This window comes from Heteronotia binoei, chromosome 13 (genome assembly GCF_032191835.1).
Source record: "Heteronotia binoei isolate CCM8104 ecotype False Entrance Well chromosome 13, APGP_CSIRO_Hbin_v1, whole genome shotgun sequence".
Lineage (NCBI taxonomy): Eukaryota > Metazoa > Chordata > Lepidosauria > Squamata > Gekkonidae > Heteronotia > Heteronotia binoei.
The window spans coordinates 46,569,261-46,589,297 of NC_083235.1; the positions used below are offsets into that span (position 1 = coordinate 46,569,261).

At 40.9% G+C, this 20,037-nt stretch overlaps 1 protein-coding gene across 1 annotated transcript; it reads right to left on the reverse strand.

Moving 5' to 3' along the window:
• Positions 1-603: 603 nt before the first annotated feature.
• Positions 604-19,362, reverse strand: MYL6B (myosin light chain 6B). The gene is made up of 7 exons (XM_060253065.1): positions 19,089-19,362; positions 12,143-12,170; positions 6,232-6,375; positions 3,720-3,893; positions 2,695-2,772; positions 1,713-1,755; positions 604-907 (listed from the first exon to the last, which is right to left on the reverse strand). Exons 1-6 carry the CDS (start codon positions 19,272-19,274, stop codon positions 1,727-1,729), a joined length of 639 nt encoding a protein of 212 aa, XP_060109048.1. The 5' UTR covers positions 19,275-19,362; the 3' UTR covers positions 604-907; positions 1,713-1,726.
• Between the last annotated feature and the right edge of the window lie 675 nt (positions 19,363-20,037).

Consider the following 20,037-nt stretch of genomic DNA (forward strand, 5'->3'; position numbering starts at 1 on the left):
GTTTTTGTTCTGTGTGGGATTTAGTTACCAAGCAGAAGGCAATCTGCTTTGTAATCTTTATTACCCTTTGCACAAATACATTAAAGCCCTTTCTAGCTTTAGCAGTATCCTTTTTTTTTTACTTTGCAGCAATTAGTTCATAAATTCTCTTAGATGAGTTATGCTTTCGTCTGACTTCCAACCTGAGTGCCTCAGTTAGAAAATGTTGTTTGTTTCTTTTCTCTTATCCTCTTGTTACAGGAAGCTACACTCATTAAATTCATACACAAATGAAATATATACTCAAATTGTCTCAATGAAGCAGCATGGCACCTTTCCTTTCACAGAGTCCTTTTACTTTGACTGAGATTCAGACTATTGCCAGTGAAAAAATATTTTTAAACCACTTGATTGTTGATGGCATATGTTTTTGAAAATATAAATGATTTCATATTTAAATAATTTAATATAGATTGCTAAATGTGGGCCTGAACCAGGTTTAGCCTCACCCTCAAGTGGAAACTGAGAAGTCTACACCCCTGCTGGCAACAATACAATCTCAGGAGATCCATTGTATTCACACCGGCACAAGGAAGATGATGATGAACGAAGATCGAAAACGACTGAAAATCAAATACTTTATTGTTCAGGAAAAAAGAGCAGTGTTCATAAAGTCATTAAGTACAAGGGAGTGATGTTGCTCACAGAGGCTGTAACAAGAAGGTGCCCTCTTCTGGTTCCGTAGGTGGTTGCAGTTGTTTTTCACCCTGTTGACATTTTTCTTTGCAGCCAGTACTGGGAGAAGCAGTGAATGGGGAGAGGCTGTGTTCTTTATACATAGGTAGAAGAAAGGGACACCGAAGCCAAGATGGTGAATTTAGGAGATATGCCTGAAGAGTACATTTGTTCGGCATCACCATAAACAGATCTGAGGGAGGGGGGAAACAAAGTGTGATTCTCAAGCTTGTCTGAACAAAATCATCCTGTGTCACCTTAAACTCTCTCAGATTTATTGCAGCTTTTGGGGCTTGGGTTGGAGGGATCAAGCCCACTTCACTGTGTTTGAAATGTGATGAAGCTCTTTGGTGAGCTGGCTTGGCTTCTTTAGCAAATTTGAATCAGTTGCCTCTAAATGGCTTTCTGGCCATTTCTCTTTGAGACAGGGAAATACTGTTACTAGAATCTGAGACAGGGAAATACTGTTACTTGGGACCTTCTTCCATTTGTACTCCTGTGTATTTATATATAACACTTCATGCATTTGATGAAGTGGGCACAGGCTCATGAAAGGCTATTTTGCAGCAAAACCATTCATTTGTCAGATGCCACAAGATTGTTGTTCTGGTTTTAGGAAAGAACCCTGGCTGGCTCTCTGGAAAATGTCAAACAAGTACACAAATATCAAATCTTAATCTGGGTTCCTTTCACATTTTAATAGTGAAGGTTCACATCTGCTTCATGCAATATTTTGTCTACACAGTTGCATAGAGAAAAAATATGGAAAATGTATGGTCATGTGCAATGTTCCCTCTAAGCTGTCTGAGTCTTGTGAGCAAAAATTCAACCTCTACTGGCATTAAAGTTGTGAGCTACTGCATAAAAACTTCTAAGCTATCCAAGGACAGTCTGAGGAATTGGGTCAGTACTGCTCAGTTGCAGGGGAGGAACTATTATTAAAAAAACAGCACACATCAGTCGACCCAAGGAACCAATCGTGCAAGTATGACACCTACTTGTTGAGGTCAGCTCAGCCAGCCATTATGTGTTTGACAAAGGCTGTGGAAGTGAAGGGAGAGAGTGGTTAGAAAATTATAATCACATGTCCACTCCCAATTTGGTCCATAGAATATTTCAAGATGGCAGCTGTCCCTAAGCATTTTTTGTCTCTTTTCCAGGGAGCATCTATTGCTCTGGAAAAAGGAAAGGTCCCCTGTGCAAGCACCAGTCGTTTCCGACTCTGGGGTGACGTTGACTCAGGTCGTGAGCAGAGAGTTCGGACCACAGTACTGCAGTACTGCTGCTTTACCACTCTGCGCCACGGGGCCACTCTATTGCTGTGGGCCATTGCAGTAACTTGTGTGACAAAATGAAAAACTGAAGGGCTCTTCTACTACCTCTTTTCTTTGGGGATTTAAAAAACCCCTTTTTCCCTTTAGAACAGTTAGGAGTTACCAGCCATTTGACACTCATGGTTTCAGTTACCAACAGAACTGTTCTGGGTTCAAATCCTAGTTTAGCTCAAAGATGTATTTGGCAATTGCCACATACAATGCCCAACAGTTCATACAATGCTCGTCACAAATGAGGACCCCAGCCTTGCAGCAAGCACATTTAGTGTCACCCCATTTTTCTTTGAGACAGGGAAACACTATTACTAGAATCAGACTGAACCTAACACTATACAGTCCTCAGTGAGTTTGATATCTAGAGCATCAGACCATGCAACTTTTTTTTAATTTTAAAAAGTTTTTGAGCGATATAGTCTCATGTTCTTTCCCACTATACCTGTACTAGTTTTATTATTAATTGGGTATTTTATTTCTTTTTCCAGCTGCTTTTTGTTACCAGTTTTTTTTTACAGCTACTGCATTATAAATTATAGTTTTCTGGTTTCATTGTCTTTTAGGATATATGCTTCATATATTGGTGAGCCTCTTGACCTCAGATTGGCAGGTTTACAAAATCACTTAAATAAACAACCAGTCCTCTCCTCACCTTCATAGTTAATGCAGCCATTGGCATCTTCATGTCCAGCTAATAGGCTGTCCACTTCCTCTTCAGACATTTTCTCACCTGCAAAACCAGACAAGAAGGGAGTGCTTCCCACACAGCGTATGAACACTTTCCCACTTATCTCTTCTCATTGAAAATGGACAGGCACTTCCTTTTAAAAGGAATTCAGAGGAATTAGTAGATTTTGCCAAAAGACCATTCTAATATTATATTATAGCACAATAGTAATTATCAATTTTTATAACATCCTTAAAAAGTCCTCCAGTGGCATGGAGGGGAGAGCCAAGCTAGGACTAGAACCCAGCTCCCATCCGATATATGCAGATGATCATATGATGATGATACTAGACTATGGGGGAGAAATCAGGATTTTCAAAATAGCTGGAAGGAAATAACTTTGTAGACAGTAATGTGCCCAAAGCCATCCAGCTGATTTAGGAATAGGGCTGCTAGCTCTGGTTTTGGAAATACCTGGAGATGGGGGTGGGGGTGGAGCCTAGGGAGGGTGGGATTTGGAGAGGAGAGGGACCTCAGAAGAGTATAATGCCATTGAGTCCACCCTCCAAAGCAGCTGTTTTCTTCAGGGGAATTGATTTTGGTTGTCAGAGGATCAATTGTAATAGTAGGAGATCTGCCACCTAGAGATTGGAAATCCTATTTATGGATGATCTTATTTCAAATAAGAACTCATTGTAGCCACATCAGCCATTTTAATGGTTTTCTAGTTTGTAGCAGCTGAGGGAGGCAAATAGAATGAGTAGGAAAGAGACTTCTCTGCTCATTTGAGATCTGGGGTGCATCTTACCTTATAGCCAGGGCTTTTTTTGAGCAAGAACACACAGGGATGCAGTTCTGACTTGCTTGGCATCAGGGAATGTGGCCTAATATGCAAATGTCCTGCTTTTTCTACAAAAAGGCCCTGCTTATAGCCAATGAGTTCCAAACACTTCCCAAGCCTTGTGAAGTCAAACAAATACAGAAATCACCTGCCAAGAATTAGAACTTACCCAGGGTAGCCAGAACATGGCGCAATTCTGCCCCCATGACAGTGCCATTTCCCTCTTTGTCAAAGACCCTGAGCCCTTCCACATAGTCTTCATAGGTGCCTTGGTCTTTGTTCTTGGCAATAGTCTGCAACATGGGCAGAAACTCTTCAAACTCCACCCTCTTGGAATTCAGTTCTAAATGGAAGAGGAATAATGTCACATGTACAAAATGAGAAGAAACACTGTCAAGTTTTTTTTCCTCACAGTCCCCACCCCCTCACAGTACTCCCAATTCCATATCAGCTGTACAAAGGGTTGCAAAATAATGTCCTGTCCCTTTAATAGAGGCCCAATCTATGGAGTAGCTTATTACTTCAGTGAGTAAATAATATCACCTAGTAAATAACACCTTATTAAGTCTCTATTAAAGGGACAGGACATTTCCCTCCCTCCAGGCAGATAGCAACCCTGGAAAGTGCAGGAGCTGGAAGCTGCATCCTACACCTTGAAAATGACAAGATTCTAAACTCTTGTGGTTTCAAAGAGGAAGACAGGATCAGAGGAAGAACTGGGCTAGGCTTCAAATGTCTTCATGCATGAGATTTATACCCCTTTTGCTTCAATGTAGAGAGATGGTTTCTGTGCAATGACCTTTTAAAACTTCCGGAGGACCTTTTTTCAGTGAACGAGCACAAATGGCATTGAAATGATCAGTACTATTGTTCCAATTGACAATATTTAACATAACTAGTGATAAAGCTTGTTGTATCTTAGTGCTTTCCCCTCCTCCAGCAGTTTGCAGCCTTATGATTCAGGAAGATGCACTCTGTGTTTAGGAGCAGCCAGTTATAGAGCCTCAGCTCAAAAGACAAGTAGAACAATTGTAAACATTATTGTTGGTGATTGCACCACCAGTGTAAGCTTTCCTCTGAATCTTCCAGCTGATTTTCATAAATAAATAATTCCTGGGTATGCACAACATGTACCAGATTTTCTCTTTAAGCTTTAAAGCTCAATGACAAATCTTGTGTATGCAAATGCCCTGACAGTAACCAGAAGATGCAGTTTAGGTGCCTTGCAAAGCTTCCTACCTCTCAGTCCTTCCACCTATATATTGAGGACCATTTAGCTCCAGTGTTGACACCATTCTTTTCCTTCTATTATTCAGCCTTTTTGAACTCCAAGTCATTTGCTGTGCAACCCTCTATGCATTTTCTCAGACCTTGGACTTGTAAGAATTCATAGGACTGCAGCCTTAAAAACTCAAAGCAGACTAAATTATGCATATTTATTTCACTTTCAGCATTAATTTAGTGTGTATAATTTAGGTGATTTGTGCAGAGCAGACTACTCCCTGCTCTGAACATAAACTTATCCTCCCAATCATCTTGTCTGGCTTTCTGCAGACCCTAGGACAAAACGAAAAAACTGTGGAAGATTAACAAAGTCCCAAATACTAGAAGTTGCTACTGTTAAACCAGGTTCCAAAACTCTCTTGAAGGTGAAACGGCCTGAAGAATGAATTTTATACCTCAATATTACATATATTTCATTATTAGCACAATAAATTGTAAACAGACCTAAATTATAACAACCAAAGTCTCAGTCCATTCAGTCCCAGGTAAGCATGTCAGTTTCAGACTTCAGTAGCTTATTTACAGAAGTCTGAAACTGACATGCTTACATGGGACTGGGACTTTGGTTGTTATAATTTAGGTTTGACTGTTTATAATTTACTGTGATAATAATGAAATATATGTAATATTGAGGTATAAAATTAATTCTTCAGGCTGTTTCACCTTCAAGAGAGTTTTGAAACCTGGTTTAACAGTAGCGACTTCTAGCATTTGGGACTTCGTTAATATTCCACAGTTTTTTCGGTTTGTCCTTGCTTCTTCCTGTGGTTCTCTGGGGTGATATATTTCTGTAGACCCTGGCAAATAATACTCAAGGGTTGTTTCCACAGGGAGTTATAGCTCTGCCTGGCCTCCTGAAATGCAATAGTTCTGGGTTTTCCACAAAACTGGGTTCTTCTGAGTTTTAAGTGCACCACCCTCAGCCTGGTTCTACCAGGGAGGGCAGTTGATACATTTAATATATGAAATAAATAAAAACTTCATTCTCTGGTTGTCTCCCTTCCTGGCTTTCCCTGGATCTACTGTAACTTCTCACAGATCTGCATAGGATCTTTCCTAAAAGATTCTAATCAAAAGTGGTTTGGGGGAAAGGGTGGAGTCACATCCAGTGCCACAGTCAATGCCATTTCCCCTTCCCACCTGCCATTCTTGTGGGCTTTCCCCTGTTTTTCAAAAATTATCAGCAGAAACCAAACTACTGGTCAAAAAACCTGGCAACAAGCCCACAAGCAGTAAGGCGGCCGGGGGTAGGGGATATAATGGGGAATCTTAAAGAGAAACAGAAAGTGACCTTTTCTTAAATTAAAGCAAAATAATCTTTTATAATCTCCTGAACTGGAACCTAACTTTCTGCTGCCATGCCTTTCCTTATATAAATGACTGCAGAGCCAACTTACCGTCAGGCTTGGGGTGTCCCAGAACTTTCATTATATCAGCATTCGTGGGATTTTGGCCCAGGGCCCTCATCACATCTCCACACTGGCTTAACTGGATTTTGCCGTCACCAACTCGGTCAAAGAGCCCAAAGGCCTCCTTGTAATCTGTGGAGATCAGATCAAACTCACAATGCGGTGAGGTCGTGGCACTGGCAAGCAGTGGGGGGCCTCTGGGGCTTTTGGGGATAAAATGTCAAGCTTGTCATGCTTGCTGTCAACTAGATGACTAACATAATCCTAAGAAATTAGACACCACCATCTGTGTAGTTTGTTTAAACTGCCCATTTTCTAATATCTATGGCCAATATGAACACAGAGAGGTAATTTCCTTCCCACATTCAAGAGGATTCCTGTGACCCTTCCAAAGAAGCATCATCTTGCTCACTGAAGAGGTTTAGTTGCTGAGGGATTCATTTTTTATATTTGGATATCACCTCTAATCCTATAGCAACCCTGGGTAGTACACAGACATTGCTATTTAGACCCAGGGCGCATCCAAACAGGAGGTAGGAAATGGGTACACACTTTACTAGGGGCTGTGTGGTTTTTGTGGGATGGGGGGAGTCTGGGCTGCAAACTCTTTATCATTATACAATATAGTTATTACATTTCCAAAATAAAATGTACATTTTAATCATGATATTATATGCACGCAGGACCTTTGTTGTAGAAAAAACCCAGCAGGAACTTATTTGCACATTAGGCCACACCCCATGACCTCAAGTCAGCTGGAACTGCATTCCTGTGTGTTCCTGCTAAAAAAAAAAAGCCCTGTATGTTCATATGAAAACTGGGGAAAGGGAATTGTGTCCAAAGTTTAAACAAGGTCAGTGAAGATGAGTACTTTATTGTCTGTGAATATTACTGTCTTCTCAGACCTGTGGCAGCTCACCATGGTCTTAGGTAGAGGTTCCTTTCCTTTCATCACTGCAATTGACTCCTTTTAGCTGAAGATGCTGGGGATTGAACCTGGGGCCTTCTGCATGCAAAGTATACGTTGTAGCCATGGTCCAGAGCTATACCCAAGCCCATGCTCCTCTGTCAGTTGAGCAAATGGAACATTCACTCCACTTGCTGTTGAAGGTTTCAGTGGAATGTCTCTTCCTCCTGTCCACATCAAATTGAATTTTATTTATTTATTTATAGTCTGCCTTTCTCACTGGGATTCAAGGTGGATTACAGGATATAAAACAGTGCACTTAGATAGCATAAAACAACAAATGAACAATTCAATTGGACTAGGATTACCAAATTAGAGACAAATGCTAACAACAAACTATGCAGAACCAGGGCTTTTTTTGAGCAGGAACACACAGGAACGCAGTCCCGGCTGGCTTGACATCAGGGGTGTGTGGCCTAATATGCAAATGAGTTCCCACTGCAGTTTTCCCCACAAAAAGTCATGTGAGAAACAATGGTGATGTCAGGGGGTGTGCCCTAATATGCAAACGAGTTCCTGCTGGATTTTTTTTTTCCTATTTAAAAAGCCATGTGCAAAACAGATAAAATTCCTAGAGAGTAAGACCCAATTAGTTTAGTGAGACTTTCTGTGTAAACTTGACATAATAGGATTAGGAGGGAATTCCTGTATGTGTAATTACAGTAGGTATGAGCATGATATAGCAGTTAGTGTATCTAGATAGGACTGGAAAGGCCTCAGGCCTGGGTTCAAATACCCATTCAGACAGAAAGCTCACTGTATGACCTTAGGCTGTGGGACAATACAAAATAATCTTGACAGATCAAGTTCAAAGAAGAATGATAAAGAAGGGAAGCTACCCAATTCTTTCTTTGAGTTGATTAAACAGGAAAATTTAGAAGACATTTGGAGAAAGTTCAACCCTGATGTAAGAGACTATACATTTTTCTCAGCAAGGCATAATTCTTTTTCCAGAATTGACATGTTATGGGGTTCCCAAGGCTTGGGCCTCATAACAAAAAAAATTGAGATTCTTCCAAAGGTTTGGGCGGACCATAATCCAATATGCTGGTCTACAAAATTGCAAAGGAAATCAAGAAGATGGAGAATTAATGAGGATTTACTACAAAATAAAGACATTGTATCATTCTTAGAAAAGGAGACTGCAGCATTCTTCCAAATAAATGAAACGGAGGATATGGAATTTCAAACAGTATGGAACACCTATAAAGCAGTAATGAGGGGCTGGCACGCGTACATGTACTATGGGAAGAATAAAATGGATGTTTTTTTCTCTCACCACTATGTCAGAAATACTTTACTAAATACTTGGATAAAATACAAGAAATACGGGGACGAGAGAAAACCGCTATGGATAGTGCCAGCAGAAGTAATAAAAATAACAGCTGAATCCGAAGAAAAAAGAGAAATGTCATATAATCAACTGCTTAAGATTCAAGGAGACAAAATTGAATTAAAAACCTCAGAAGAGCTAAATAACAATTATGATTGGTTTCAAATGCAACAAATTAAAAGCTTGATGGAAAATGACATAAAATCAGAGGGAATCAGACAAGAACAAACAGAACTGGAAAGGGTCTTGCTAGGTGACAATGAAAAATTGATATCAAAAGTATATAAGTTATTATTGAAATGGTCTACAGAAGAAGAAGTAGTAAAGTCTCAAATGGTCAAATGGGCAATCAATGTGAACAGAGAAATACAAATGGATGCATGGGAGCACCTCTGGAAGAACTCAATGAAGATATCAACTTGTCAAAGTATTAAAGAGAACTGTTTTAAGATGATGTATAGGTGGTATATGATTCCGAAAAAACTGGCTAAGATAAGTAAGAAAATGTCGGATAGATGTTGGAAATGTAAAAAACATGAAGGTTCTTTCTTCCATATGTGGTGGACATGTGAAAAAGCGAAAGAATTCTGGAAGATGATACAACAAGAAATCTCCAAAATTTTGGGCTATGACTTTAAGAAAACTGCAGAGACGTTTTTACTTGGATTACAATTAGAAAAATTTCCAAAAGAAGACAGGACTCTAATTTGGTACCTGCTATCAGCTGCTAGGACATTATACGCGCAGCTTTGGAAGCAAGAAAAAGTACCGAAGAAATGGGACTGGACCATGAAAGTTTTATCGTGGTGCGAAATGGACAAACTAACTAGAACACTAAGAGACTATGATTTAGAGATATTCAAAAGGGAGTGGAGAAAATTTAAAGGATATATGGAGAAAATTTGGAAAGTAAAGAAACATTGGACAATTTTTTAGTAGTAAGAATATATATATTGAACTTTGAGCAGTTAGAAGTGCCTTTAATATTGATTTTGAATTTATAACCTCGGGGAAGTCAACATTGGAGGAAGGGGGGATGGAAATGTCATATGGGTTAATGCGGGGGGGGAAAAATAATTAAGAAATAGTTCAGTTTTGTAACCATATGCTACCAATAAATTGTTTAAACACACTGTATGACCTTAGGCTATACTCTCTCTCAGCTTCACTGTATATACATCAATTCCATTAATGTAAGATTAAAAGGAATAGCTGGAAAAAATACAAGGTGATTACTGTCTATGTCTCTGGAGACTCACAGCAGGATGGTTATATTAGTATGCTAGTAGTCTCCAAAGGTATCTCTACATTACAAAGATAAACTAGTTTCCAAGCATATTAAGAGTCATTGCTTCAAACCAAGTGGACTGTTTATAAATTTTGTATTTTTTTTTACTGTTATGTGAAATGCCTTGCTTAAAAGCTATTACAGTAAAAATAGTTTTAGAAGCACAAGTTTATAGTGTGGAGGCATTTGAAAACAGCCCATCACAACTACAGCTTCTTAAATTACTGAACAAAAGCTTTACAGTTTCCATAAGGGAGTGGCAGTGGTGAAAAATATGCCCCCCCCCCCCCCAAAGGCAGTTGACTGATGGCATGATGTCACTGCCCTTTCTAGGAATCGCCAGAAACAGCACTTCTGGGTTTTCCCTGGAAGTGATATAATGTAGCTGCTAGCAGCGCCCCCCCACCCTTGCCCCCCCCCATCTCCTGCTGGTTGCCTACTAACATTACCAATCTCCAGTTAGGCCTGGAGACTTCCCAGAATTACAACTGATCTCCAGACAACAGAACTCAATTCCCCTGGAGAAAATTGATATTTTGAAGGATATACTATATTGCTTTATACCCTGCTGAGTTCCCCCTCCTCTCCAAACCCTGCCCTCCACAGGTTCCATCCCAAAAATGTCCAAGAATTTCCCAGCCCAGAACTGACAACTGTATTGCCAGGCTGTACCTGTCAACCCTAGTTAAGACGCATCCTTAATATAAACTTGTGCTTCTAAAACTGGTTACAGTTATACTATTTTAAATGCATAGTAGAGACAACTGGGATAAAACAAGCTGCTTCTAATTCTTTTCAGGGTCCTACTCATAAATACTTATGCATGAAACACATAAATTAGAATGGTAGCATTCCCTGCAAAAGTCATGATTGGTGACTAAAATTAGATCTGGAATGGGAAATAATAAAATATTTCCTTATTTTATTTATTTAAAACATTTATTAGCCACTTTTCTTCCTTACAGAGCTCAAGGCAGCTTACAATGTAGATAAAACACATTGGATAAAATACATTAACAACATAAAACCAACATTTGAAATCACTGTTCAGGATTGCTACTAAACTTAACCAAATGCAGTCCTAAATAAAACTGTCTCCAACTACCTCCTAAAGATCAAAAACTCTGGGAAAGTTGCTCTATAGTTGTGGAGCTGTCACTGAAAAGCTCCTCTCTCAGAGGCCCATAGCTTTGTTGAACCTGTAACTGGTGAGAATTTTGAGAACAGGTAGTGTATGCCATAGGAGTCCTGTGGCACAGAGTGGTAAATTGCAGAACTGCAATCCAAGCTCTGCTCACAACCTGAGTTCAATCCCTGCAGAAGTTGGGTTGACTCAGCCTTCCATCCTCCCAAGGTAATGAGTACCCAGCTTGCTGGGGGTAAAGTGTAGATGACTGGGGAAGGCAATGGCAAACCATCCCATAAAAAGATTGCCATGAAAAAGTTGTGATGCAACGTCACCACAGAGTCAGAAACTACTGGTACTTGCACAGGGGACTACCTTTACCTTTTTAGTGGATGCCAACAACAAAATGGCTGCCATAGCTTTGGGTCCAATCACAGGTAGCAGTTTCCAAATGGACACAAAAATTATGCTTCTGGGTTCTTCTGAAGCACTTCTCACTAGGATTGCCAAGTTTTAAACTGGTCCCTCTAGCTGTCAGTTTGATCTGCAACAACTATCTGGTGATGTGATTTACCTCCATGTCAATGAAAAGCTTCACCTGCCCAGTTCCACAAATTAAGCCTCTGTTAAAGAGACATTTTTCTCCTGGCCATCTTACTCACTGCAGTGAAGCAAAGGAAATCCAGGCCTGGTTCTTTGTTTTGGGGGAAAGATGCTTTGGGAAAATAACAAATGGGCAGCAGGAAACACATTGTCAGGTGCCAAAACACCCTTGGGCACCGCATTAGGAATCATTGGCTCATGATGTTAGGCCACAACTAAGTATACCTGGACATCTCCCATATATTCCATAACATTTTGTAATTGCACTTAGTTGGATATGGAAGTGAGGATCTACTGTCATGCTATTACTGTCATGCTAATACCATCTTCTATTATTATGTATTATGGAGGAAGAGATCTGGAGTTTGTTCTGTCGGAACCAGACATGCAGTGATGATGACCTTTCTGGCTTTGAGAGCTTTGGGAAAGTAAATGCCTAATGCACACAAAACAGAGGTTTCGCTAGAGAAGAGTTCCATTGTGAATCACCGATAAGTTTGCCTACAGGCTGCTAAAGGCAACAAACACACTAATGTGTAAAGGCTGAGAAAGCCATTGTCTGACCATAAGAGATGAACTTACCTTCTAGCTGCTCCTTAGTGAATTCAATCTGGAAAGAGGAAAGAAAGTTATTGGAAATTATGGAAATAACAAGAAAGGAGTGACAGTTATTGAAATGGGATGTTGTGGATAGAACTGGGAAGTTATAATAACCAGTCTTTAGGACTTGCAGAACCCTTATCAGGCAGAGTTGAATGACTACAGCAGATGTTAAAGCTCTGAAAGGAATGCTAACAGTTGGACATGAAAGCTAGGCTTATGTACCATCCATCTTTTTCTGTGCATGTGTCAGTTTGACATTTGTCCTGTCCATTTAATCTTCATCTGAAGTTGTCTGAAGGACAACTTGAGTTGCTGCATGAATCCATTTTTTAAAATACCTATGTAGTCCCTAAGGGGTAGAAATTTACTGGGGAAAAATTAAACTTGGAATTCTAAGACTGCAATCCCATGTTCTATGGGAGTAAGCCCCACAGAGCATAGCAGGATTTACTTCTGATTAATACATAGGATTAGACTCCAGGGATATTAATAAGATCCCACAGATCAAATGAAACAGCTTGTGTGTTATCTACTAGATTATGTGGCCACAAATGCATTCTTCTTATTTTCATATATTGTTTATGGTTGCTTTACCCTATAAGATTTGTGGCAGGCAATAACTATGTATCTCACTTATGCTCCTCTCCACAGCCTGGGGAGGTAGATCTTGCATTCCATAGCTTGTGTCTTGCATCCTATAGCTTGTGTCCATTTGAGCTTCCTTCATCTGTCGCAGAGGCAGTCCTCTGCTGCAGAAACCATTCCCCTTCAGTGAGGCACTTTACAGTTCCACAGTGGGAAAAGGAAGCATGAGCAGAAACAAGGTATAAGATCCAAGTCTGATAATATCTTACCAACGACCATTAATATTTATTTACGACTATACTGGAATTTGGACCAGTCTTAAAATTTAGCCAAAGGCCTTCTTCACCTTGAGTAGAACAGTGACATATTTTGGACCAGTTCTGTCCAAACTATACTGTTCATAAGTCTTTATGATATACTGGTCCTTATGGGTGGGGTTATGCTAGCACAATAGTGCCTAGCATGTTTCCTAGAACTAGTATGTGGTGTGATCTTGTACAAGATTGTTTTATCCTCATACAGATGCTCTAATAATCTACCTCACAACTTTCATGCTTTTCAACTTTTGTTTTTTCTCTTTTCTCTGCCCTGTTACAACTATCAGAAAAAGAGGCAGACCAGATTAATGTGCAGGAGTGTGTGTGTCATGCGCAAGGAGGGAAAATAGCATAGCTTTTCTTTTTCTTTTGCTGTTTATGGTTATGCCCTGTGCTATCCAGGACTCCCAAGTATGTCTCACTTCCTAATTTATGTATCAACACCAATACATTAGTCCAGAGATGTGTTTTCTCTGTTATCAGGGCTGTTGAGAGCTGTCGTGGGATGCTAGATCCCTCAGGCCCCACCCCCTTGCCCCCTCAGACCCAACTGAAAAATCATATGAAAGCAGATCACATTATTTGCCCTCCACCATGGGCTCCCACAGTGACCAGGACACCCACAATTTTGTCTCCCTCTCTAAAGCTTCCAGTACCAACCCCAAGGTGAGGCCTGGAATTATAACTGATCTCCATATACAAAGAGCCATTCCCCTGGAAGAAATAGCAGCTTCAGAGTGCAGATTCTGTGGCATAACATCTCTGCTGATCCCTTGCCCTCCTCAAACTCTTCCCTCCATAGTTACTGCCCCCAGATCTCCAGGAATTTCCAAAAGTGGAGTTGGCAACCTGATATCCCTCTCACAATACTCTGTTGTACTCTTAGCCTAGTGACCAATGTGTTTAATGTCTTTTCATCTTTGCTGTTTGTACTGGTTATACAACACTGCCAATTGCATTATGGATTACCAATACAATTACCAATACTAGTATATCTGTTGGAGCCAGTTTGGTGTAGTTAAGCACGCGGACTCTTATCTGGGAGAACTGGGTTTGATTTCCCACACCTCCACTTGCAGCTGCTGAAATGGGTCAGCCATAGCTACCTCAGAGCTGTTCTTGAAAGGGCAGCTACTATGGGAGCCCTCTCAGCCCCATCCACCTCACAGAGTGTCTGTTGTGGTGGTGGTGGGGGGGAGATAAAGGAGAATGTAAGCCACTCTGAGATTCAGAGTGTAGGGCAAGGTATAAATCCAATATCTTCTTCTTCTGGTACTTTTTTATTTGTTTCATAACCCAAGGATAGTACAACTGAACATTATCTATGTATTTTAATGCAGGGTCCCCAACAGAGTGCACCCCCATTTTAACTCCTCCCTCTGGGTTGTCATGGTGACACTGGTGACCATAGTTGGTGTTGTTTCAGGCAAGCCCAGAGTAGGCTGTTTCAGTCTCATGGCTGGGGAGCGACGTCGTTGATGGAACAGTCCTCTGCGTAGAGGAGATGTCTAGTGGGGCAGTCATGCCAGTCCAGCAGGAGGTTCCTGAGACTGGAATTTAGATCAGGTTCAAATAAGGGCTTACATTTTCATCTTGGTGGTCATTCTCTTTATTGGAGTCCCTACCTCATTGGTTCAGGAATTTTGTCACATTAGAGAGCACGGCTGCTCACTGAACAACCCCAATCCTCCCGCAACTTGATCTTCCTGGGCTCGGAAGGTGGCATCCCAGCACAGCAATGCTACAGAGGTAGGACTGAAATAACTGTTCCCTGTAAAAAAGGGGATATGCTAATCCCCCTGCTTGTGACCACCTGTCTCTGGTCCAGCTTTCCAAGAATGCAATCCAAATACCGGGCTTTTGGCCTACTGTTTCAGACCTGTCGTTAAAATAACAGAAGCTTTTTCAATTGCTAAATTTATCTTGTCCCTCTGACCTCTTAACCTTAGCATGCTGCCCTTCCCAGTCACCATTGTTGAATACAGGAGGCCCTGTTGGGATGGGAGAAATTTCTCTCCCAAAAGTGTCTAGTATTTTCATAGCTTCATCAATTTCTGCTAGAATCACCATCTTTTCCTAATAACTTTCAGAGTCACTCTGTCCTTAAATAGCTAAATGACAGACAGAAATCCAGCAGGTATAGCCTTCCCTTGATGAAGTGAGGCTGCACCTGGTGAAGTTGTGGCTGCACATAATTTCTGCCAGGAAAAACTGTGCCAAGCTTACCATGGTTTCTGAATATTTAAGTTCTTGTTACTTTCATATGTCAAATCTTATGGGTAAGCTGACATAATAACTTGCCTTGTTGAAACAGAACAGGCTAGCCGTACGCATCTGGAAGTACAATACTCCAGCAGGTATAGCCTTTGAACGTGGAAGGTTCATCTAAGTTATCATGACTAACAGTACAGATTGTGGCCAGGAGGCCAGGTTAGTATTGCAAAACTACATAGCAAAAACAGCAGTTTATCTTCTGTTAATTCACTGGCCTGCCCCTGTGTTTTCCTTCCTTTCTGGCAGAATAGATCTACAGACAGAGACAATTAAAGATATTTTTCCCTCTATCAAGGTACATCTAACACACACATCCTGTGCCTGGGTTTAAGGCTGCCAGCTTTCCAACTGGTTGATCCAGGTGGGCAGTCATGTTGGTCTGAAGCAGCAGAACAGATTTTGATCCAGTGGCACCTTTAAGATCAACTAGGCATGAGCTTCCTAAAAATGTAACCTTTTATTGTTCAAGTTAATAAAATATTGCAATTAAGAACATTCTTGTCTATTATTTTAAAGAGATACTTCACCTCAAAATACTGTGATAATTATTTTACTGTCTGTTCTTACATGTGAAATTATGTATTCTGACTAAAACAGTTGACTTTACTTGATTTTACTTGTATGTAACTATTCATAATATTTGAAAATTATTAATGAATTTATACTTTCCTCTTTCCCTTTTTTCCTTCTGTACCCTTTTTTTTGGGAAAAAATATTAATCACAAGGCATGAGCTTCTGTGTGCACATGCACACACACTTCTTCAGATACATAGAAATGGAAACTAACATTTCATATATATATAGGCAGATGCCTCTGCATAGGTGAACAGCAAATTAGCATATATTCAGGTGGGTAGCCATGTTGGTCTAAAATATGCTAATTTGCTGTTCACCTATGTAGAGCCATCTCTCTCTATATATGAAACATTAGCTTCCATTTCTATTTATCTGAAGAAGTATGAGTGGACACAAAAGCTCATAACTTTCAAACTGGTCCTTCCAACTGTCTCTTTAATATCAGTTTGATTTGTAGCAATTATTAGGTAGTGTTATTGAGCTCTATGCCATGAAAAACAGCGTACAAAAGATCCAAATAAGTAAGTAAGCAGGTAGGTGATTTCAGTCTGTTGTTTGAATATGAATTTCTGCATATGAAACCTCAGGACATTTTTCCCCCTGGCCAATTGGCAACCTTAACTGCTCTGCCACTGAGTGGGTCCAAGCCAAGACTTTGCAGCAACAGTGCTGGGGCTTGGCTTGGACCAGCTGATGGTCTTGTGGGCCAGAGAGGATACCATGCCTCCCGTGCAACAGATGTCAATAAGGAAGGTGAGCCCCTGTGGTGCACAGTCCAGTCTCGTTTCCCATCGGGCTGCCCCCAAGCAGCCACTTGGGTGGCTTAGCTGGAGAACTGGCCTTGCCAAGAGATAAGAGACTCGCCTGATTTGAAACTTCCTCATTATTTTTTGTGTCACTGCAGGTTTCAAAATTATTAGACCTACTGTGATTCTGCGGACAACAGACTGAAATCACCTACCTGCTTACTTACTTATTTAGATCTTTTGTATGCTGTTTTTCTCCCTAATGAAGACCCAAAGCTGCTGACACCATCATTTTCCTATTCTGTTTTTCATGCTCACAACAATAACCCTGCCAAGTAGCCTCAAATATGGCTGAATTATCAGGCATACATTCTTTGACATCAAGTTATTGGTCACTATTTGGAAATCAGCAAGCAGTATCTGAGATTTGAGATTCTGATTGTCATGAGGTTTGCTGAGGCTTGCACTGAGAATTCATTAGTGGACGTAAAATGATTTTGGGGGTTGTTATCAAATTTATTTTTTAACAGCAGTAAATACACATATTGACCCAGCTCACCATAGTGTACCAATCTTTTAGCTTCAGCAACTATACCACACCCACTCCCCCGCCCAATGCCAGTTAAAATAGTCTGCAGTGAACCAAGATTCACACAATAGGTCTCTCTGCATCTGTATTGCATTGATAGCTAAGCAAGGATGCTCATAATAAGATTGCGCCACAATATTTGGTGCTGGTAAAAGAAGGTTAGCAACTGCCCCTGAATGTTCATGAGAGTGACTGTCCCAAGGTCACCCAGCAACTTTCCAAGGCAGAATGGTGATTCAAACCTGGTTTCCAAGACCCTTACCTGACACTCTAACCCAGGGGTAGGGAACGTTGGCTCTCCAGATGTTTTTTGCCTACAACTCCCATCAGCCTCAGCCATTGGCCATGCATCATGGTAGGCATTGTAAAGCACAGGAAGGCTGAAATGCAGTTATAAATAAGACTTCCTGTATGACCATCAATTGATTCAGTACCAGTGTTTTCATACACTCTTTCTGCTTTTCACATGTGCAGTGTGCCCACTTTACTGGGCACATGTGAATTTTGCCCAGATAATTAACTTTGATTAAGTCCCTGCTCACCCATGGATTCACTAGATATGGACAAGCATTCTCTCTCTTCCTTAACAGGTGGGTTTCCCCCACCCAGTCTTTTATGCCTGAAGAATATGCTTTTGAAGGTATAAAATCTGTAATTTAAATTACTCTTTCCAGTAAGAGAAATCAGATTGGTTATGTTGTACTTCAGCTAGAATTAGCTGGGCAAATTAATCAAAATCCACGTTCTCCCAAAATGCAAAATTGTACAAGAGGTTTTATTTACAGAGCGGGGATTAACTTTTGCATTCCAATAGCTCCCTTCCCCTTTTTAAAAATCTAATTGACACTTGAGCTTGGAGAGATACAATGGAAACAGCAGGCTGGATCCAGCATTCCATCATTGGAAGGCATTGGTGGATGCAAATGTTTGCCATTCTTTGCCCCTCCCCAATCCTTTCCAACCCAAGGAAAGTTGATTCCAGTTGCTGGATACAACCCAACAGAGTACGGTGTTGCCAATTATTTGATGTCCCTTGCAGATATGGATATTAATGTGAGCATGTGCCTGTGTGCCTGAGCACACACATACGTACAGCCTGTCCATTCATTTCAATCCACCAAGTAATGTTAGGGGTTTTGTTTTGGTTCCCACTCATTCTGATCTTCCCACTTCTGAGAAATAATTGAATCCCTGGAAGGAATTTAGACATTTTCATGGAAAGGGTTTTCAGTAATGTCAGTAATGTTTTCAGGGAGCCAGGGATTTAAAAGTAGAATCCCCGCTAGTGGTGTGCTCATTTACCACTTGAACTTCTGGTAAAAGTTATTTTGCTGGATTTTATGGGTTGTTTTTTTTTCAAAAATCTGCAAAACTTATTTGATAATAGTAGGAGAAAATAAAAATGGTTCCTCTGTGGGAAGCAATGCTTTCTCCAATCACTACAACTATTGTCTGTCACTAGTCTCACAATCTTACTGAATCGCCATCTTTACCACCATCTCTGTGGCTTGGGCTCAGAAGGACACAATTATATTCTGTATTTACAATTTTCCAACAGTCACAGGTGAATATTTAGCACTTTTTCTCCATAGCACAGCAGATTCACATTGAGTGCTCCCAGTTTGCACTATATTTACCCCCTCCTTTAGCCACATGTTAGTAACATCTTGCAATAAAATAGCCAACCATGCTCAAATGAATGGCTCCTTATAGGAAATTATTTCACAGCAGGGAAATTAATCTGACAGTCAACTCTTTACATCAACCAATGTCTTTCCCAATGGAGGTTGCAAAGGCCTGGTGTCTTGCCCCTTCACCCATGCCATGCCTCACTCACCACCACTTTGGAGAGGTCAATTGGAGGCTCCTTGGGTTTCTCTGGTGCTGATGGTGGTGCTGGAATTGTATCTTGCTCTTTGGCTTTAGCTGCTGGGGCAGCTGGCTTTGCAGCAGCTGGCTTAGCAGCTGGTTTGGCAGGAGGGGCTACTGGCCGCTTCACTGGGGCATCCTTCTTGGGGGGCATGTTGCTCTGTATCTCCTACTTGGAGGGAAGCAGAGGGGCAGTTGGCATATGCAAGCAGAATCCTCAGCTCAGACTGGCTCTGCTTTGTTACTGCTTATATAGCTCTGTGGGATACAGTGATGTCAGCCTGAGAGGAGTAGCCGGGTATGGAGAGGGAATGTGTCTAAAAATGGGAGCATCAGTCACCTTCAGCAATGTTAGTTCCTCCCTCCATTCAAGTCCAGGAGATCTCCAAGGGCTTTGTTGCAACAAAGCATCCTTTAGCCAGCCAGCTCAGCTAAGGATATGCCTTCAAGGCACCAAGCCAGCTAGCTCAGCAAAATCTCTATGCCAGTCATATGAACTGAGTGAAGGCAAACAGGGTGGGGTTCACACATATATTAAAGCTCAGCCAGGCTGGATTAACCGTTATGCTAACAAAGCTACAGAGTAGAGCCCAGTCTATCTTTTGTGACATAGTTACCTGGGACTTCCCCAAATATGGAGTTTCTCCAGCCTTCTCCTTGCACTCTGATGTTCTGAAATTCTTGGCAACTCAAAACATGGGGGCTGTTCTCTTATCACAAGACAATGGGAACATGTTTATCTGGAGGACGTTTTAGACCCTGAGCTGCATGGTCAGCCAAAGAATATAACGCTAAAGATTTCAGGGCCAGGGCAGTGCAAAGTTGAGTTTTGTGGGAACTGGAGAGATACTGATCCAAAGAATATTTAGATGAACTAATTGTTTCGTTCTTTATGTGAAAGGAAGTTTATGTTTGAA

Excerpts from the sequence above, each read along its gene's own strand:
- MYL6B (XM_060253065.1), bottom strand. The coding sequence starts at position 19,274 with ATGCCCCCCAAGAAGGATGCCCCAGTGAAGCGGCCAGTAGCCCCTCCT. Across the intron at positions 12,171-19,088 it reads TTGACCTCTCCAAAGTGGTG|ATTGAATTCACTAAGGAGCA; the intron begins GTGAGTGAGGCA and ends TCCTCTTTCCAG. Across the intron at positions 6,376-12,142 it reads CACTAAGGAGCAGCTAGAAG|ATTACAAGGAGGCCTTTGGG; the intron begins GTAAGTTCATCT and ends TGATCTCCACAG.